We start from the raw sequence: 22,720 nt of genomic DNA on the forward strand, positions 1-22,720 counted from the left end.
AAAAATGTTTTGAGGCTTTTATTGCTGATTTTTATCCTTTGTTTCTCTTCTTGCTACCTTTTTGATTTCTGTAATCTTCAGACATGAATTCTAACATGCTTCTTTAATATTTTAAGTACTAAAATTACAATTAGATTCAAACTTTGGAACTTACTTATTCGTGGTGATGTTACTTTGTAGTATGTTAAAGCTACACCAAAGATCATTATCTTTTACTATTTGTTTTCCTCTTATGGTTAGTTGAGAAGTTGTCATCTATGAAAGACATGGACTGGAATAACTTCTTGAAACGAGTGTGTTCACTGCTTGACTCCAGTGAGAAGAATACAGGAACAGCACGTTCGAAACTGAACTTACTGTACTATCTATGCACTTTGGCTGTCCACAAGGAGATTGCAAGCAGGCTGACTAGCTCTCAGCTGGTAAATAATAAAGCTTTGAAAGTATCAACATGGTTTACATATTTTCCATTGTATCAAAAATTAGCTGCTTTTAGTTATATTTGAAGAAATCAACAGTGTACTGGCAAAAATATGATGTTAAATCAAGTAAAAAAAAAAAAAACAAAAGAAAAATTATTAAATTCCATGTCAGGTTTTTTAAAAGAGCTTAGGGAAACAAATTCTTTCTCTTAGATTTCAGATACATTTACATTTAGTTTTGTTGTATTAGGGAAAATGTTGGGGTAAAAACTAACCTTCATGAAGAGTGTAAAATACTGTATGATGAAAAATTAGTCTTTGTAAATCATTAAGTGTCATAGGATACTGTAAGGAGTTCATGTATGAATTGTTAAATTAAGTTTATTTGGTCATATGTCTGTAAAGAAAAGCCAGAAAGCTTTCCAAGGAAAAGGCAGTAAAATTTACAGTAAGCAGGGCTTCAAAGAGTGACCATGCTCTCTGAAGAGTCTGTTTTGGGGTTTCATGTATCAAAAACCATTTTCTATCAGACAAACTATTTTACTAGTATGCTCTGTAGTGGTTTAACATATTTCTTCAAGTCTTGCATGTGCAGAAGAGAAATAGACCTTTTTTCCCCCGTTATATAAAGGTATCACAGAAGCTATCCTAAGATGAGCACTTTTCATTTTATTTAATAGAAAGTAGGCTACTTTGCTCTCCTACATTTGTAATAATCTACCTAAGTCAGAAGCTGACATGTTACTTTTGGATATGAGATACTAAAGGAAAAATTGCACTACCAGAAAACTTGATGAAGTGCATTTAGGTTGGAAGCAGTGGTAGGTCTTATGCCATGGCATTCTTGTGAAAACCAGAAACAGAATTGCTGGAAGGTGTATTCTATTATCATTGGATAATTTGGAGCAAGGGGAGCAATAATCCAGTAACTGAATTGCCAATTAACAGAATATTTTAGAAATGAATTAGTAATTATGCAGTTTGGTCTTTAAGTGGCTGCTTATATATATTACCATTCATTATTCTAGTACTTGCCAACTATTTCGGTTCACAGACTCACAAAATTATTTAATATCTGTTTCATAATACTATATGATGATCTCTGTGCTTGTAGGTCAAAGTATCAGACCTTTTTCCTCTGAATAGCGTTATTCAGAATGAAAAAAATTTCTAATGTGCTGATACATGTTTAGTAGTTGAGTTTAAGGCAAAAATAAAGAAAAATATTAGTATTTTTCCATTTAGGCTTTTTTATTTTTATTTCTTTAATCAGTGTTTGCACAATATCTACAGTATTTGTCTGTGATAATACTCTTACCAAATGTTATCCAAATAAATTTTTATGAAATTACTGATATTCTGATTTTTGTTTATAATTTGGAACTATCAGATCACTGAAATGCACTGATGTTAATTTATGTTCTTTAAACTATAGTTCCCTATATTGATACAGCAGTTGCGTGCAGCCTCCAACTGGGATATGTAAGTAACAACTATTTTAAATTAATATGTTCAAGTACAGAATTGTCACTGAACTCTATTGAAGGTATTTGTTAACATGTTATTTGAGGAGTGTTTTAGCTTGTCAGACTGCTGTGGTATCTGACTGGCAGTATGATGGTAGATATGAAATGGAATTTTTTCAGCATTGAATTAATATATTGCTATTCTACAGCACCAAAGATTATAGAAAATCTCAAAAATTTTATCTAGATATTATATAACTTAGTATATCAAATAGTTACTTAAAACCACTGAATAAAATAACTCCATACCACAATAGAGTAAAATAACTAATGGTAGCTTTTTCTTCCAGTACCTGTCAGGAATCGTTCAATGTGATAGTGCCCTCTGCTGTTTGTTTCATAAATATTGATTTTACTATTCCAATTTTTTCCTTCAATGAAACATTTAAAATTGATTTGCTGGTACAGATTTAATTTCTGTTTTGTCACTATCCTGAAAAGCCTAAATTATCTGTAGGGGTTTTCTGTACTATATAAAAACTGAGCATGAGTGTTACTACTAGTAATCCTAACAAACTAAAGAATCTTCACTCTTCAGAGCTAGAGAAAAGAAATGTCTTTATGCATATATTTACTGCTAAATTGGGCTGAAACACTGAAATAATTTGTTGATACAAAGAAAATAGAAATAAGAAGAAAATCTGAGCTGTAAGTAGGATGTCAAATTTTTCCTGCCCTTAGCAACCTGTGTAGAATATAAACAAGATATAATTGTTTTTGTAGTATTTTGTAAATACTCTTTCTGCACCTATAAAATATTTATTTGATACACAGACGTGCTAATGTTGCTCGAGTGATTGGTTTACTGGCATTACACACATCTGGACTTGGAGAAAATGTACCTGTTTCTGAGGTAACTTTCCTTCTTTTTTTTTTTAGCAGGGAGTTTTGTTAATGCTTTAGTATTTATGTCAGAAGCTTTCACAGCTTTTTTTGTTTTGAACCCTGCTTTCTTTTTAACTCATATGTGTAGAGTGTAATATAATCAGTTATTTAAATGTATAAATTTACAACCTTATTCTATGTAGTTGTAGTTCTGATCTTTATTAAACTGTGGCCACCAATGATAAAATATAATTTTTGTCTCCTTTAATAAAATCAAATAGTTGCTGTCATACTTCTTGTGCATGTAGAAAGAAGAAATTGTTGACACATTTGTGCTTTATTTAATGACATTGATTCCAGTTTTTTTCTCTCAAAGTAATATTTCTGAACTAAAAATATTTTAGTGCTTACACAAAATTGGAATGAGGAAAAAATATTGAATTCTAATATTTTCATGTCTTCAAATATATTTTTGCCTATATAATGTAAAATCAAATAACTGTAGGCAGTACACAAAATTTATTAGTTCATTTATAGGAAATGCAGGAAGGAGTCATTTAGGAGTATCTCATCTACAGAGTTGTGTTCCCTTCTGCTCCCTTCAGAGGAACCTGTGAGCTGGTTGAACATTCTTGCTGACTGTCAGCTATTTTATATTGTGTGATGCTTAAAAAAACCCACCACAAAGCAAACCTTTCTATCAGCATTATATACAGAATTAAACATAATGCTGTAATTTATCCTCTCACATGAGTCATCTGGTGCTCCAGGTAAAGTTTATTGGTGGCTGTTGGGATCTAGGAAATGTCAAAATCAAGCTGTAGCTAGTCAGAACAACATGATGTGAAATGACACTCTGTGATCCAGGTCTCACAGTGTGAAGATATAGGAGATCTATCTGTTGGTAGGGGTTTTTTGTGTTTTCTTTCCTCTTCCATTCCTAGTAACTGCTAATACTTTTTGATTTTTTGACCTTCTAAATAGAGGTGATCTGCTTTAGCGCCAAAATTTATTTCCAAGTGTGAAAAGTCAGTTGAGAGCTTGTGAAGATGTGATTTTGGAATTATTTTTGCCCCATATGTGTACCGTGTTATCTATATCAAGATTTCTTTCCAGTTGTTATCACTCAGTCATGGCCCCTTTGCAGCTTTTTTGTTACCTCATTGTAAACTCATCACTTATTTGCAATTTCTTTTGTACTTTTAAAGTAGCACAGGACGTAGTAGAGACTCGTGCAGGTTGCCACTGCTGGCCCTTACATATTAAAAGCTGACTCTTCATTTCTACACCCTACTGCCTTCTACCCATTTAGACATTTATTTAAGGATAGTTCATCTGTCTCTGAGGTTGAATCTGTACCATTATGTTTTTGTTGTTTTTGTTAAAATGGTTTTATAAATAGTAGTAACATTAAGCCCTGAAGAGGCAGAAAAACTTCAGGAAAGAAAAGAAGACTCCTTCTCATTTTACAGGCTAAAGTAAACTTTCACATACTACATGCCAAAACCCTTTAATTTATTTATCTTTGAAAAATTAATGTTTTGGGGGTTTTTAAAACTTTTTTTCAGGCAATCAGGGTACAGCAGTTTCCTTTGCATGTAACCACCAGAGGTCACTAAAACACATACAAAATGCAAGTAAACTACTGTTTCACAGACTAGGCAAGCATGGAACAGTGTACTCTCTTTATTCTGCTGATGTATTCAAATATGTAGGTCATATTAGAAAAAATTAGAATAAATGAATATTTATATCTTTAAATTCAATTGCAGTTGATCTATTTCCAGTTAAGTATTTTCAAGAAGTATATTGCATTGATTAGAAAAAAATGACACTGATCTTAGAATACAGTAGGGGAATTGATCTCTTGTATAGCTGCAGATGAAGACATTTTATGTGCAATTTCTTCTATTGTGCAGCTGCAATAAAAGATTTTAATAGGTCATATGTTTTTTTCCTGACTTAATATAATTTTTTCCCCCATGGAATTGCCCTTTATGAATCTGAAACATAATTTTCTCTTATTTATTTCTAGTTATCTTATGAAAACACCTAAACTTTAAAGTTTTATTTTTGTATTTAGATTTTGAAACTGGTTATTAAAATTCAGTTAAAATACCCCATTCTTTCCAGGATTCTGTTCTTCATCTTACAGGAAAAAAATTCTTCCATAGTTAGGAAGGCTTGTTTCCATGTATATCTAATTTGGTGTCTTTATTAACAGAAGAGATTGTCCTTTCCTTTCTGTGAATATACTGGGCCCTCTGCCACCTAGGATGCAGCCACTCTGATGTGACATTTCAGACTCAGTTTATTATTTTACGGAGGAGATGATGGAGCAACTTAACAGTTTGCCTCCATGTCAGGGAGCAGTGTCCTTCTCTGTCTGGTAGGAGACCACCCTGGAGTCGTTGTCTGCCTGGCCTTCTCGGTGGCAAAATCTTGTCCTTTTCCTTACCTTTTTCAAGTTTGGTGGTTGGGAATATCAGTCTCACACTATGGCCTAGGCAGTTGTGCCTGTGTTTTTAACAGATTTGGGCCCAGTGCTCTACTGAGTGTTTAAGGGGTTCAGAGAACCTGCTGCAGCCTTCACACTGCAAGCTTCTTTGCAAAGCCTTTGGCTTAATGTATTCCATGGCCAAATTAATAAACTAAATATCCCAAATGGAGGATGACAGCGTATCAGAGTATCTCCATAATATTGAGCTTTGATTCCTTTGTCAAAGTGGTGAAATATCCAGATTTCTGTTTTCATCCAAACTGAAACTCCATATAATTTGAGCCTTTTTATTTCTGACTTTTTGTTAAAGTACAATTTAGTGGTTATTTTCCATGGCTGGAAAGCAGCTGTATTGTTACAGGTGCAGTTTTATGACCTGTAAACTCCTATATATGCTCTAGCTAGCTGATTGTGTCTACATCCTTCAAGGTCTACAGTTTGTTGTCATTCAAATTCATACAAAACACCAATTTTAAGTCAGGTTCCTGGCTTACCTCTCTGATAACTCCTGTTTCTAGGCCTGTCCATGTCTGCTCATATTGTAGTGAGTTTCAAATAAAAATGGTTTGATTCAGCTATTTATTCCAAACCTATTTAGTTTTGATGTTGTTTTATTGTAGAATGACTTTTTAAGTCTTCTCACAAATGATCATAATTTTAGTGTATCCTTGTTTTCTCCAAGGGCCCTTTCCTTGTTTTGATCTGATATCTCTTACGTGGAAAAAAGCCAGTACAAAACGAAACCCATCTGAATTTAAAAAATCTGTAGTCAGGTGATAGAATCTGTAGGAGAGTGTGTGTGTGAGTATTTACACATGTTCATATACACACATATTTTTTTAATTGCTTAAAATCTTACAGTTATCTTTCTGACATAATCAGGATTGTCACTTAATACTTTTGTAACAGTGAGAGGGGGTTCCATCCAAGTTTTTGGAGTCACTTCTAATAAACTTTCAACCTCTATAATAAATTTATTCAATTTGTTTTCAACAACCTGGTTCACTGAATTATAACTTTCATACTTGCCTGGGGCACGTGGCAGGAAGACAAATGAAAAATTGACATTTTTCTGGTAAATTAGCAGAAACTCATGGTGTGTTTGAGAAAAGTTCTTCTGAATTAATAAACAGAAAATGGAAATATAATTAAATTAACAGTGAATATGTCAAGCATGGCGATTCTGGATTGTTGGAGAAAATATTAAGACGTTTTATCATAATTGAAGATTCTCCTTTTCCTCTCTCAAAAAATTATTTTTGTCAATCCGATTAATTAGGCTTGCTTCATGTTTGAAGTCCAAACCAAACTGGTAGTAGAAAACAAGGAAATTTTCAACTAGGAAGGAGAAAAAATACATTGCTGATTGCATGATTAAACAACTTTTTGCAATTTTCCTAAATTAATTGCCTGACTGAAGCAAAGACTCTAGCATTTTAAAACACATTTAATTGTCACTCTTTTCATATTCCATTAAATTTACTCTATTTTCTTTGAGAGACAAAATAGTACATTTTTCCATTAAAATTGTATCACTGGTGCTGCCAGTATATCTGTTTGTAAGTTTTCAATTTAGTTATTGTGATAGTAAAACTGCTGTGTTGTTTTTGTTTTTTTTCTACAAGTCGGTTATTTTTGGGATGAGGAAGGTCTGTCCTCCTAGGACCCTTTCCTTCAGTAGATAAGTATCTGTATCTCTGGTAGTGAAATGTATATATGTCATATTTGTCATATACACTGGAGATGCATTTGGAGTGTGACAGGCTAGGTGAACTAGATAGAATATTGTTTCTGTAATTAAAATAACTTAGCAGGAACATTTTCTTTTCTGTGGAAGAAGTGAAATATTTGCTTTCTTACATTGCTACAGTATCAGCAGAACCATCAAATGTGTACAGAAAATGAAATGTGCAGTTGGCATTTTGTCTCTGGGCAAGAGAGACCACATGGAAAAAAATTTGTGCCTAAGCTTCTTGACATGAAACAAATTATTTTTTCCATTACTTTAGAAAACATATATCTGTGTAAGGCCTTAAATATTTCCTGACATAATTTTGATATTGTCTGTGTGATGTTTGCGAAGTCACATCATATAATATTGCAATTCTTTGTAGCATACTCAAAGTTCTTTTTTTTTTTTTTTTAATTAAAGCTTGACATAGCTGAGAATTTGGTTTTAATATATTTTTGGTACTTTAATTTTCTTTTGAACCAACCAGCTTTGTGTCTATGCAAGTTGTTGTACAATTTGCACACTGAACTGTTTAGTTCTTCCAACTAAGTGCATTCCTTAAAGAATTAACCTGAAAGAGAGCCCTTCTTCCACCTCCTTTCGTCTTGCACTTGTGAATTAATCAAATTGTAGACTAGGAACAGAAGAAAATAATCTGGTCTTTTGCTTCAAAGCAGACACTTGCTTGATTGACACAATTAGGCTACAGCGTGTTTTATGATCGAAATTGCACACTGGTGGTAGCTGAAAAGCCTAGTTTTCTGATGTCTTCTGATTACTGCACTAAAAGAGACTCAAACCAGACTTAGTATTAGGCAAGATCATTTGTATATTAGTTGTAGTCCTAGCTTTTCCTCTAAATACCAGACATTTCAGCTATCATCTGGGGAAAGAAAAAAAGTTACTTTAGTCAGAAACACATTTAGAAAAGAATTCTGTAGGGAAGAACTATTGTCTCATCCAGTTTGCATCTTCACTGAGCAGAATGAAGGAATTTGCAATACTCAGAGGGAACTAATTTCAAAGAAAATTTGTGGAAAATACCCTATATTTTTTTTTTTTAAAAACATGAGATATTCTGTGTAGAAATGATCAATCTAAAATATTCTACATGAATATTTTATTGCTGGGCATTGGTCTTTGAGTGTCATCAGCATGGCTTCTAAAACGTGGGTAACAGGGCCACTGCTTGGAAGAAGATGATGACTTAGAGTAACATCAAATCAATTTATGAATAAAGTAAAAACAAGAAAGAGAAGAGTAAAAAAGAAAGAAAAATACCGCTTCCTTGGATGTTCCTGCCAACCCTTATTCTGTGGAGACTGATTTCTAGTTTGTTTGCATCTCTAGATGTAAACCAGCTTCAGTTGGTTGCCACTGGCCTCAGTTTTGAAGTCAGAAATCTTTGCTTTTTGGGCTCCTGAGAAATCTTTTTCATTCCTTGCCCTTGGCATAAATGAAAACAAGATCTCTTTGCAGTTAGAGGCAAATATTTTTACCTGGTTCTTCCTGTCATTAAAAACCTTCAAACTTAAGGGCTGGGGTAGAAATCAGATGCATTCATGAACATCTGCAACTGAGCTCTTGTACTCATACAACTGTCATGACAGACTAGAAGAAATAACTTTTCTTTTTCTTAAAAAGAAAAACAAACAAACTCCAAAGCTTGTTAACAGGACTTCTACATGCATTTTTGATTTGTTAGTAAACATAGCAGATTTATAAATTAATTGCTATTATTTGTTTCTGATTTTATCCCTTTGGGACCTTGAGTGGATTCCAAAGCAAGTTGAACCTCCTTTTGAGTTCATGAGATCTGGTTTGGCTACTCATCTACTAAGGCCTCTTCCTCCAGCAGTTAAGGAAAAGTTGAAAAGATAAGAGTTTTCATAATGAATCAATTTTGCATTGTCTTCCACCTGGAAAAGTGTTACACCTCCATCTTATGTTGTTCCCTAGAGGAGTTCTAGAGGAGTTGCAATATGTTTTTCATTTTCTTTTTTTTTTCCCCCTACATTGTGGAGAGCAGTAATGCCACATCTATAGTCTGATGGTCAGACTTCTCTTCAGTCCTCCTTACTTCATGACCCAGTTTGAGTCGAGATGTTCAGAGAAAGCTGGTAGTTTTGGGTTTTTTTTCATGTACCCTTTTAAAGATGAGTACTTGGTATGAATGTTACTCTAGTTTCTTTTCTGGTTAGTGGCAATAAAACCATGTCATACTTTCTCAGTGTGGTGAGATTGCTTTTCTGAGAGGAAAGTCAGATTGCTTTGCCATTACTTGCCCACATTACACAGTGTGTATGTACTCACAAAAAAATCAACTAAAAATAATTTCTATTATGCTTAGAGGCATAGACAGCTTTTATCACTGTAAGGGTTTGCAGAATTACAAATATATTTTAATTTCCACTAATACTTGCAGACAGTCATACCAATAGATCAAAGATGTGGTAATATTGTAAATCTGTACATTGCCACTCTCCAACTTAAGGTATAAAATACCTTCGTTTTTCGAATATGCTCTAATTTTCACGTCTGGACTTTTGAAACTGCAGGGAAACTTCTAGATACAGCTTGAAATAGATTGAGAATCTGCCACAGGTAATAGATCAACTCCACACACTATTGTTGTAAATTAAGGCAATGATTGTCTATCCATATGAAACTTTCTTATTTCTTTTTTTCTTATAGCTATACTATATCTATTCAGTTTGGCAGCTAGTGTAAAAGGTTTAGATAATTTATTAAATTGAAGATGCTTTTACTAGACAGTGTAGGACTTGCAGTTCATTACTATCTACTTCTACGAACGGGAAAATGTAGGCAGGTTGAAAGGAAAAAGAATGTACTACAGATAAGAAGGAGACTTTATTTGTCAGTCTGTAGTTAAAATAAATTTGATTTTTCTGTTGTGCATTTTCCCACACACACTGTGATACTTTCTTTACCTAAAATGTATACCACCCTTTACCATTGAATCAAAGTGTCTAGGCAGATTTTTTTTTCAGGTCTTATATTTTTTCCTTATGAAAGGATGAAAGAATATTTTCAATCTTGTGCAAATCACAGTTGTCAATATTAGAAGTGTCCTGTCAAGAGCAGGATACAGTTTGTCTTCCTATTTTAGGTCATTTAAAATGTGTTTGTGAAATGATGAACACTGTATATTATACAACATTAAATGTTTTTTTATAAAAACATTTGTGTTTCTATATAATTTTATTTTTAATATAGATGATGAATCATGACTTCCTGTTTCATAGCTTCCACTGCAGAGGACACAAGAAAATCTTAATTAGGTTATTGGCACAGACACTCTGCCAGTTCAGTATGTGACTTATTCTGTGAACCCCATTTCCTGCACTTGTATAATATTTAATTGTTTAATTGTGTTCGGTGAAGGAAGGGAAATCACAGGGCAGTTCTGTACTCTGTGTGCTCTCTAGAGAAAATGAGGCCATTATCTGAGTGAGGTAAATAAAGTCTTGTATATAAGAGATTATGAGTATCCTCTGTAACGTGTGGTAGTTATTTCATGTTCAGTGCCTTCTGCCATAGTACTCCATTCTTGTCATGGATCTTCTTACAGTTACTAAAATTAACCTGTAGTGGACAAATATATTATAATATATGAAGATGAGAACTATAAGTTTCATGCAACTTCTGTTTCTCTGTAACAAAGAGGTAACAACTCAAGCGCAAATCAGTGACTAATAGCTCAGATTTCTTCAGACACACCTTCCCTCTTGTTTCATGAACAATTTTTTTCAAATAAAAACTTGAATTTATTGCAGTGTTGACTAGCTTTTTGGCAGGTTTTTTTAGTGCACAAGAAAGGAAATTACTTCTTAATTTGAATGTTGTTAACTCAGTTTTACCTCTTTTTTCATTCATATATGAGAAAAGAGTAGGAATTGGAATATGAGAAGAATTACTTTCTTTTCTTATCACTTTAGACTAAAAATAATAACTAGAATCTCCTCAGAATAAGAATAATAACTTGTCCTGGAATCTTGAAGGAGAGTGAGAAACAATAATTTCTGTTCACCAATATGAAATATTGTTCTTGAATTTAATTTTCATTAATTTTAAATCTTAAATTCTTAATTTTAATGACAAACAAACCCCAAAATACAGAAGATGGATACTCTATGCAGTATATTTATTGGTAATGATTGTTTTGTTAAACTTCAGTTGAGCAGCAAGGCAGCCAAACAGAACTTAGTACAAGTGAATATAGTGAATATATAATTTACTACACACAAAGGTTAAATCATTCTTTTATTTAATAGAATGTAGAATTTAGAAAATTGTAGGATTGCACACATAAATGTATTTAGATAATGTGTCATCAAAATTTACCAATATATTAAACATGCTTTGGCAAAGCAAGTATTGCAGGTGCAAACCAGTATTAGTGTTGATACAGGGTTTTCTGCTGTTGAGATTCACCATTAAAACTGGTAATTTTGAGCAGCCTGCCTTGATCCTTTATAGCAGATGTACAAATTGATTTGCATTTTCTTTAAGTTCTGCCTGTAAACAAACCAGTGCAACTTAGGTGTCATAATGATTTGATGTCCCTAGCTAGTCTGCTGGAACTATGGTCAGCAGCTCATGTTATCACACAGTTCATCAATTTTGTATAGTTAAATACTATCTCAGGGCAGGTTCTCTCTCAGTGTAAAGAGGCAAAGTTGAGGGATGTTAACTGGGTATGTGTACTCTCTATTTATGCCACAGTGACAAGATACTTTTAATGGTATTGATCATACAATCAAAGTAGTTATCAAAATATATTTCATCACAAAAGCAAGAGTAATTCTGTATAGCTGAAGAAAGGAAATCTAATAAAGGAGAAAATGCTGTCATTATGTGTTCATCATTTAGTGCAGAATTGCATTTGAATCAACTTACTAGACTACTACTTTCTCAAGCTGAGATACTAGAATCTTTAAAACCTACCAATATACTTATTTATTAAATATGGAAGTAAAGTTCTCTCTGGAATGATGGCTAATTAAAGTTCCTGAATAAAATGTGTAGAAATGCTCTGAAAGCAGTTAAAGAAAACAGTTGATGACCATACCACTACATTAAAAAAATGGGGACAAGGTCAAAGTTTGTTTAGTAGATCTTTTTGCTTTGATTTGAAGACTACATTTCCAGTTTTGATATGATTTTACTGTACAAAGATTGGAGTTATGAAGCTGCTAAGGTCAGAAGGTGAAGTAAAACAAGGGAAGTTGAGGATAAAAACTCCTTGGTACTCCAAGGAAGAAAAAGTGCTTTACTGCCAAATACTTTTGCATGGGAAAGTCACCTGCACAAGATGAATCAAATTTTCTAATTTCCTTCCACCTCCTGTTTATAAACAACACATCTATACACACACAAATGCATATATATATATGTATGTATGCTTTGCATACAGAAATTAATGAAATACAAAAAATCTAAAATGGTATGTCCAGTTCTTACACAGTAAGTTACCTTTGAAGTTAGAGATCAGGAGACAAAACTTTAATAGTTCTTTTTCTTTGATATAATATCTACACAAAAGACATCATTAGAGATTTCTTGTTGTTCGTTCTTTTTGTAACCTGATGGTGAGAACTTTCAGATCTTCTGACAGGAACGCAGGAAGAGCAAGTAAGCTTTTTTTACCTGGCAGATCTATTTCTATTGTCCTGAGTGAAGTAAAAGAACAGATAGCTGATAATTTGTCACCTTGACTAATTCCTCATTTCATTTTGGTCCATGTTGCATATATAATGTTTTGTAATAATTATTGTTTCTTTTTTACAATGCTTGCTAAATCCCTTGCAAATGACTCTTTAGCATAAGTGAACTGTGTATCAGTAAGATGGCGTTTGAGATAAAGCTTTTTACCTTTAGCAGTATGTTTTGCTTGACAAAATGCATGTGTTCTTCTATTAATTGATTGTTTTAATTTAGGCAATTACACTTTTAACCAAACTAATCAGAGAGAACTTCAGAAACAGCAAATTGAAGCAATGCTTTCTGCCAACACTTGGGGAGCTGCTTTACTTCATAGCCAGTAAGGTAAGACTGCAAGTGATCCTTACAAATTTGGCAAATGTGAAAACATTTCCCATGGAAAAGTAGACCAAAAAATCAAATTACTTAGTCATTTGTATAGTCAACAGTTTCTGGTCCTTCTATCTTCTCTAATACTTACTTTACTTTAAGAAACATGCTAGTTCAATTGTTTACTTCATTTGAGATTAATTAAACAGCATTCTTCCAAGCGTAGAATTTTAACTTCATAAAAGGATTAAATCAATCACCGTAAACAGTGCTGGCCTCCAAGTGGCAGATCTAAGCATTTAAACATCTAAACTAGAGATGTTGATTGAACAGGATGTATCAGGACAGCCTATAATATCAATAAATCAATATATTAGTGTATTGATACATCTAGTTCATAGTAGATCTTATTGTAGCATGGTTGGATCCACAGCACTGTGAAAAAGGAAAGGGAATGATCCTGACTAATTTCAAGTGGACTTGTGTTTATTCTTGATTAAAACTGATTTAAACTTTCAGTCTAGAAGTAGTAGAGTCACATTAAAAGTTACATTAATAGTAGATTCACATTAAAATCAGAGGTTATTTGTAGAAAAGAAATACTGTCAGTATTAAGAATTGAAGTTGACAGCTCCTTTAAACCATCACATTTCTTTTTCCTTATTCAAAGCATAAAATACTCTTATTTAATAGAAACAGGGTTATCTTCAAGCAGGAAAATGCTAACCTTGGCTTTTCTGAAGCCTTTGTATTATCTGCATTATCTAATAGCTCTGAATGCTGACACGTTAGTTTAACAAGTGAGTTGGTAGTGGAGCGAAAGTAGCAAATGAATCATTACTTTGGCTTTAGTTTTGCACTGAACTTCCATGTTTTATTTTCTTTAGCTACCTCCTTTGCGTGTTCCACAAGATGCAGTGGTTGCCTTGGTTTTTGTAGAAAAACAAGTATTGTCCTATTTTCACTGGACAATTGCCAAAGTATTTGTCAAATACACACTCACAGAACTTATAATGAGAAACTATGTTCTGAAAAATGCATCCAGAGTCACAGTTTATATGTTTTAATACTTTCTCAGTTTTCGTCAGGAGAAAGGATTTATACCTGCTATCATCAAACGAACTTTAAACTTTAACTTGAAAATTATATTTGGCAGGAATATTTTGCATGGCTTGATTTTATTTTGAAATTAAACTCTGATAGCTGAAACAATTCTGTTAACACTGGTTATAGAACACCAAAATGATTTGCACAGGTATTTTCCTTCTGAAAATGTGAATTGACAAATTTTTGAGTCTGTGTATGAACTTCACAATGTTTAAAGCATGACAACTTGCATATAAATGGCAACTCTGTCAGGTTTCAACGTTGGTTTTATACATATATATATATATATACACACACAAAAATATATATATATTAATGGGTTGCATTATGTTATAGGTAAGAAATTGTTAGAGTATAGGAATAAATATTTGGGCGCATATGAACTCAAGACACTGTGTCTGTAAAATTTCAAAACTATCAGTGTGATTTTTATGCTTGGAGATACTAACCCTTCAATTTTTTTTAAAAAAGCACTTTTCATTTTTCTATTTTATATGTATTTAACTTCAGAATACTGAAGTGTTGTAGGCATTTTGTTGCTCATTAAACTGCTGAACAGTAGTGCTGAATGACCTTACCAAGATCATATAGCAAGCCAGGGGCAATAGAACAAATCAAACAAGAAAGTTTATTGCCAACTTAAATCTTTAAACAGCAAAGCCTTATGGCTTGACTAATAAAGAAAAAGAAATCATAACTGCATCTAATTCATTAAGGACTATACACGGTTATTTCTTTTTCACATGAACATTTGGTAAATCATAAGTTATCAAGTACTTAAAATCAAATTCAGCTGTTTAGGGGCAGGATTATTAATTAGGTAAAATAAAAGGTCATTATTCGCCACTTCTATGACTTAGAAATACTGGGAAATGTCCAGATAATGGTAACGGTCCTGTGCAATCCTAAACTCTGATATTGTGTGTGTACTTATATATGAGATCTCGTAAGTAAGATCTTACACTCCATCTCTGCATTTTTATTCCAAACAGAAGCCAAGAGCAATTCACAAGTAGCATGAGCAGACTCCAGGGAGCATGTTCTGATACTCTTGAGTGGATTGCCTTGGGGGAAAACTTTCAAGTTCTATGTAATATTTTTATTCATTTTGTGCTGTGCGTGTTATTAGGGTGCAGAACCTAAAGTTTAATCAAAATCAACATGGGCTGTGAGCAAAAAGTAGGAAGATTGCCCAGTGTTTGTTGATATATTTAAGTTTATTAAGTGTCAAATGGTGTACATTATGTTTAGGTAATTAAGAATGGTACTAAGTTGCATACCCCTTTTGCCTTTTTAAATTTCTAAATACAGATTAAACCTTGTAGAAAGTCATTAATCCGTTTGAAAAATGGAAGAACTATTAATGTTTTAGGACTGCATGATTTCTTAAGGTTTTTATTTTATAGTACATTTAATATGTACAGTTACAAAGAATTTCTGGTTAAATGAGGTGAATACAATGAGAAACAAACCTGTGCTAGTTCCACCATAGATTGTAATTTTAACAGTGTTTTTACTCCTGGTCTTGTACTGCCTCTTCCAGGTAGAAAAAATTCCACTTTTGACTGTTTGAAAGTAACGGACCTTTCCTTTCTTGAAACTTGGACTGTGTTTTCTTAAACTTAAATGTTTAATTAAACTTAAATTGCCTTGGAAGGCAAACTGTGATTACTTGTCAGCATGTTCTTACTCAGAAAAGATGGAGGAGCTGGAACGGAGTGGATCTGATGTGTCTGTTGGATGTCAAGCCACTCTTGTTATTACTGTTTATATTGTCCCATTCCTCCTAATACAAAGTTAGCAGAAACAAAGCTTACAAATGGGAGATTTAACAAACTCATTTTCTCTATGGATATATGTGGCAAATAAAGTTTCGTTTTCAATGAAGAAGGAAATTCAGTAATAGTCTTCCATGCTCATTTGCCATGCTTTAATTAAATGCCTGAAATGATCATATCATATATGTTGAATTACTGTAAGCCACTCAGAAATCAGCAAATTTAGAAAGTATCATTTGTTTCTGCATCATTAATCCCCACCTTGCCCATCCTATGCCTTTTATTAAAACCAGTTAATTAGAATGCTAAAAATAATGTGAGAATATCATTACTAGAGTTCAAGAATTGTGTAATTTCTGAAGAAATTACTGCTTGTCATCCTTTGTCTGCTTACTAAAACAAGTTTCTCATGATTTCATGGCCTATCATCTTCACACTATCTAATGCCTATTATTTCTCTCTTTCTTTCCCAAAAGAGGCTATATTTTTTCCACTTGCTAATAGCTCTGTGTTACTAGCCTGGATATGGAAGTTGTTGCAGTTAAATCTCGGTGATATCCAAGTGTCTCCTTTAAACTTAAAATTTTACAATAGGCTACTGCAGGGACAGGGGGAAGTAAAGCTCATTTCTAATGGAAGAATTAAGCCCCTATTCAACTAGTAGTGAATTAGCCTCTCTAATAAGGTGATTTCAAGGAAATACACATTAAGATCTTGGAACAGTGTTCATATGTGTTGAAGGCTATACCACACAGTGAATTTTCTTAAACACTTAGTATCTCTTTACATGACTTCAAGCATTTTTTTCTAAGAGAAGTTTCCTTTTTTTTTTTAAACTACCAAAAAAAAAATTTTTTTGTTTGTTTGGTACAATTAAATCACATTTAAAGAGAAGCATTTCTAGTCTAAACAGTCAGTTGTCTCTTTCTGAAGTACTCAAAATGATTGAGAGGAATGAAAGACACGTTTTTGTATCTGTGTCAATTAGAATGCATTGATGAAATGCAGAAATATTAGAACAAATTCTGTTATGGATTTTGGAGATTAAATCAGCTATGGGTTTAAATAAGATAGTAAAATATCAATCTCTGTGCTGCATATGAAATAACATTAAATAGTAATAATGTCCTGAAATTTAATATATTGAATTGCATATCTTAATTTGAAATGTATATAATATGAACCTTATTAAGAACATGCTACCCATTTTTTATGTGACTGAGATTGTTGTGATTTTTTGACTTAATCAATTGTGCCATTGGCTTCATTTCAGGAGGAAAAAGGGGAGCACCCCAGGGAATGCTGGGCTGTTCCCTCAGCTGCTTACACTGTGCTAATGAGGTGTCTTCGGGAAGGGGTAAGGCTCTTTCATGGTCCTCAGTAGAATTTCTCCACAGTAATAACCCTTTAGGCATTGTGTGAGGATTGTAGCCTGCAGCACTGCAGTACCTTGTCAACCAAGTATTGCTCTTGAATTTAAATAATCATAAGACCATGACCTAAGCAGGAGATTAATGCAGTGTTGTTCTCTGTACGTTCAACATTTATGTATTGCTGCTTGTGTTGGGGGAAATGGGATGGTAAATATAAATTACTGTTAATAAATGTGAAATTTATTAATGATGTAGGCATCTTTTGAGAAATGTTCTGACAGTTTGTGCTGCCCTCTTGAGCAATTTGTAAATCTTTGAGCAAGATTTAAGGTTCTTTCTTGAAGTGGATGATACACAGTTTTTTAAAACTGCATTGTTATCCTACTGGCTTGTCAGCATTCTTTTGAGGCAAAAAAGTAGTAATTAGGTTTATTCTCATACATGTGCTATACTGTGTTCTTCATTGGTTGTGGTGATGGCATAGCTGTGCTAGAAGAAGGAAAGAAAAATATGCATATAGTTCCATTTGTAAAATGAAAAGGAATTGAGTGGAGGGTTTACATTCACTGTTTGTGTGAGACCACTTGACTTTATTTTTGCCCAAGGCAAAGCTCAAGGCAGAAAACATGTCAGAGGTTTCTAGAAGGTAGAAAGCAAGAGGAAATACCTTTTTTCCTTCCTTTTTGAGATCTTTATTGCCTACAGATTGTGATTAATAAAGAAAGAACCTAGATGCATTTTAATATCTTCAAACCTTCACGTGACCAAGAACACAGGACTGAGTGTGTATTGTGGATGATTTCCAGCTCATAATTAGAGTAAGATGTCACTCTAAGGCACAGTAGTGAGATGCTATTTAATTATAAATTTAGTAATGGAAGACTTGCTGTTTCTGAATATACAGTGTACAGAAACGAAATCAAGACATCCATAAGGCACTAATTTATTCCTATAAAATAAAATCACTTCTTAGTCCTGAAATGTCAAATTTTTCTTAATAATTTATCTTGATATATTTTTTCTTGAAAAAATGACACAAAATAGAAATGCATTTGCCATGCAATAGTTCAAATTAAATTTAATTAAGCATAAATTTGAAGTTATGTCTAGGCTAGCCAAGTATGGCCGCGCGTTTATATACTTTCAGTTTGTGAGGATGCTCATTTGTAGTGTAGATACATATTTTTTAAAATGTGTTTGAAGCTCTAAAACTGTTCAAGACTTTAGTATGGAATGGACCTTTGGAGGTCATCTAATCCAACCTCCTGTTCACAGTAGGTCTAAATAGATCAGGTTGCTCAGGGACATGTCTGTTTAACTCATGAATGTCTCTAAGAACTATGGTCCCACAATCTCCCTGAGCAATGCCGGGATCTCCTTCATAAGAAAAAGTTTTTACTTGTTTATGTTGGAGTTTTCACTTGTGGCCATTGCCTCTTGTCCTGTGGATATGCAGCTCTGAAAACATTTGTCATCAGCTTTTCTTTATTACATGTAGGTAAGCTTTGCATTCTTACATTAATAATTTTTTTAAAATTATATGTAATTAAATAATGAATTCATTGGAATTGTTCTAAGCTCAGTTAAGTAAATTTTACATCAGGATGTTTTCTGAAGTGATTATTGGCATATTGTCTCAGTATTTATGAAGATGGCAAACAAACTTTTTGTAATAAAGTCTGAATAACTACAGTGCATTTTATATGCATTATAAATACTCACTTCTAGTTTTTATTGCTAGTTATGAAGCTTTATTTGATGTATTTAATAAAAATTCAAGAAAATAAAACCAATTCATGTCATTCAGTACTGTAGTTTATATAGCTTTGAGTTTTGTAAGGTAAGTTCACTATTGAGTTTCATTATGAACTACTCTGAAGTGTTCTTGGGTTTCTGAAGTTTTATAAGATTTCTCATTATCAAAGCAGAATTTCTCTTTGAAACAGAACAGTAGAACAGGAAGAAGTTTGAAATATGTGTGTGTCCCTTTTATTTGCCTATAAAGGAACAAAATGTTCAGAAAATGCAGGTATTGTCATTTCTACATACTTTCTGTGCCTGAAAATCTAACAGTGACAAAAAAGTGTATGGGTCAGTGAAAGGAGTTTTAGGGTGATGGAGTAGAAGATTGGGAAAGTCTTTTATCTGTAGGGGAACACAAGTTCAGATTTCCTGCATTTCAGAGTTGTTAGCTTGAGACAGAAGCTGATTTTCAACTCGGGCAAAGAACAGTTTGTTCAGTTGTGTGTCAAAATAAGGGAATTGGTACACTCATAAATGAGCAAATGATAGGCTTGATTTGACATGTTTAGTCTTGGTATAATGTGATCTGTCAGAATGCATGTAGTAAACATTCCGATATTTATTTACTAAACTTCATCAACAACTGTTTCCAACAGTGACACAAAATACCTGTTCCAGGCATCTGTATTTGTCTAAGTTCAACTTCTGAATGTTTGTGTGCAGTCTCTAAGATAGCAGGGTCCTGATTTCTACTGCCTGAATGCATGGCTCTTAGAGTTCCTATGTTATCCAGTCATGAAAGATACTTTCTGTTTCAGAAAGGATATTCATATTTAATATTAAGTACCCAATGCTAGTGTGACAACCATTTTCCTTTTATGCATTTTACTTTGTTTATTCAAAACTTGTTTGCTAAAATTACCCTTGCATACTTGACCCTGAATGGATCATCCTATCTCTTATTTGAATCTTGTCATTGACTCTGCATATATTTTTTTCTCTTTATTTAGGGTTCATTTGGTTTATTTAGGGTTCAACCTACTCTTATCAAACTGAAATCTCAGCTTCAGTTTCTGTTTTACTTTTGCTTCTGTTCACACTTACATCCCAGTCAATCCTTTCACCTTTCTTCTCCGATTTATCCCTTGGATTTGCCCCTCCCTTCCTTCAGATCCTCCCTAGTCTTAGAACTGATAACCATTCCCCTATCCAAACTAATTTTTGATGTGTTTTATAATTTTTCTTCTCTGATTTGGTCTGGATTATGTTGCTTGGACAAGGTCATTCACTGAAACTAGACAGTGAAGTCAGAAGCTGTGCAAGCCTCCTTTTTAGTCTTCCTGAGAGTGGAACCATTGAAAAATCATTCAGAAACTTGGTTTCTGTCCATTTCTGTTCACAAATGGCATGTAAATATAAAATGCACAATTATATGCAATTTTAGTATTAACTTCACAGAATGCCAAAAAAAAAAAAAATACAGGCAATACGCTTGCATGGATAAATGAATATATACATACTAGCTGTATCTGGCTTTTAAAAGGTGCATAACCCTCTCATTTTATAGAGTGGCACATGGAGAATATATTTGAATTAGAAATAGTGAAGGAGTTTACAGAGGATAATTTTCTGTATCTTTGATGTCCAAGGTACTGTGTAAGCAAGATTTTTAATAAATGACATCTTGCCAGAAAGCTGTATAGTACACATTTCCCTCTTCTGTATGGACTTCTTCCTTTATGAGGGAGTAAGATATAAGTCTGAGGGCTTTGGTTCTGAACAAATGAGAAATTCTAATAATAAAAGAAATCTTTAAAAAATAATTGCCAATATATAAGATAAGGCAGTATGTTCTATAATGTATATTCTTAGCCAGAACTGTTCCTTGATAATGAATTTGGAGGAGAAAGGAGAATTTGGAAGAGAGCAGAATAAAATCACAACTGTTTTTTTCAGAAAGTATAGTACAGTCTATACTATCATAGGGTCAGTTTGAATCATATATATTCTCATTTTTATTTCTTTAGACATCAGTTTTTTTACTGTCAGAACTGCCTATAGGATAAGAGTAATTCTCTGAATCATATACATTATCACTTTAATTTCTTCTTTAGATAGCAATTCTCCAGTTTACTGCTAGAATTTAAACAATAAATTCACGAAAGGTATTTAGAAGTTTCATTTCTACATATTTACTCTTCTCTCTGAAGGCTTTATATTGCAAATTGTTGCCAAACTAAGACTTAATTCTTAGAATCATGAATGCTTTGGAGGATACAACTTTACTTCATTATTTGTAGTTTCTTTTTATTCTGTCTTCTTAGATTAAAGGAAGAAGTGTATTTAAAAGTTGATTTAGAATAATTTTGTGGAATGCAGTGTTACTTCCTAAATCCTTCAGCTTTAATGTTTATTTATCAGTATTATGCTGCTATTCAAGTATATGTATCTATATATAGTGTAATATAAGATCATAGAATCATAGAACGTCCTGAGTTGGATGGGACCCACAAAGATCATTGAGTCCAACTCCCTGCCCTGCACAGAACACCCTAAGAGTCACACCATGTGCCCGAGAGCAGTGTTCAAACTCTTGTTGAACTCTATCAGGCTTGGTGCTGTGACCACTTCCCTGGGGAGCCTGTTCCAGTGCCCAACCACCCTCTGGGTGAAAAAGCTTTTCCTAATATCCAACCTAAACCTCCCCTGACTCGGCTTCGTGCTGTTCCTCTCACTGGTCACCAGAGAGAAGAGATCAGTGGCTGCCCCTCCACTTCCCCTCATGGGGAAGTTGCAGACTGCAATGAGGTCCCCCATCAGACTCCTCTTGTCCAGGCTGAACAGACCAAGCGGCCTCAGCCACTCCTCATACATCTTTCCCTCAAGGCCCTTCACGATCTTCGTTGCCCTCCTTTGGACACTCCCTTAACAGCTTAATGTCTCTTTTTTATTTTAGCACTCAAAACTGCCCCCAACACTTGAGGTGAGGCTGCCCCAGTGCAGAGCAGAGTGAGACAATCCCCTCCCTTCCTGGCTGGAAATGCTGTGCCTGATGGCACCCAGGACACGCTTGGCCCTCCTGGCTGCCAGGACACTGCTGACTCATGTTCAACTTGCCATCAACCAACACCCCCAGGTCCCTTCCCATGGTGCTGCTCTCCAGCATCTCGTTCCCCAGTCTGTCCATACATCCAAGGTTGTCCCAACCAGGTGCAGAATCTGGTACTTGCTAGTCTTAAACTTCATATGGTTGGTGATTGCCCAGACCTCTTAATTTGCTGAGGTCTCTCTGCAGGGCCTCTCTGCCTTCAGTGGGGTCAACAGCTCCTTGCACCTTAGTTTCATCAGTAAACCTACTTTAAAAAGATCATAAAATACTTTATCCTAACCTTTAATAAAATGAAGTTATGCTATTTTTAGGCAGTATATTGGTTAGCATAGTGACTGTAACTTCAGTGCCTCCAAAATTTTTGGTGCACTGTTAAATTTATAACAGTCAGTAAAAATATCCAGTAGATTCAGTTATTTCAAAAAAATGGAAGTAGACTTTTTTATGATGTTGATTTGCATTCCCCGCCCTCCCTCCCCCCAATTAAAATGGAAAGACCTGATTAAAAGGAGTTTCCTTTGAGTAGTTAGCAACTTTTTTATCCTTCCAGT

General features: G+C 33.8%; 1 protein-coding gene across 1 annotated transcript in view; it reads left to right on the forward strand.

Annotated features, from left to right (window-relative positions):
• The window catches only part of ULK4 (unc-51 like kinase 4), a 212,224-nt gene that overhangs the window by 19,071 nt on the left and 170,433 nt on the right, over nucleotides 1-22,720 (forward strand). Inside the window, exons 14-18 of the mRNA XM_069007521.1 lie at nucleotides 241-422; nucleotides 1,858-1,904; nucleotides 2,723-2,801; nucleotides 12,967-13,074; nucleotides 17,218-17,301. Coding sequence (XP_068863622.1) covers nucleotides 241-422; nucleotides 1,858-1,904; nucleotides 2,723-2,801; nucleotides 12,967-13,074; nucleotides 17,218-17,301 — 500 coding nt within the window. The remainder of the gene's footprint in view (nucleotides 1-240; nucleotides 423-1,857; nucleotides 1,905-2,722; nucleotides 2,802-12,966; nucleotides 13,075-17,217; nucleotides 17,302-22,720) is intronic.

Source organism: Aphelocoma coerulescens, chromosome 2 (assembly GCF_041296385.1).
Source record: "Aphelocoma coerulescens isolate FSJ_1873_10779 chromosome 2, UR_Acoe_1.0, whole genome shotgun sequence".
NCBI classification, from domain to species: Eukaryota; Metazoa; Chordata; class Aves; order Passeriformes; family Corvidae; genus Aphelocoma; species Aphelocoma coerulescens.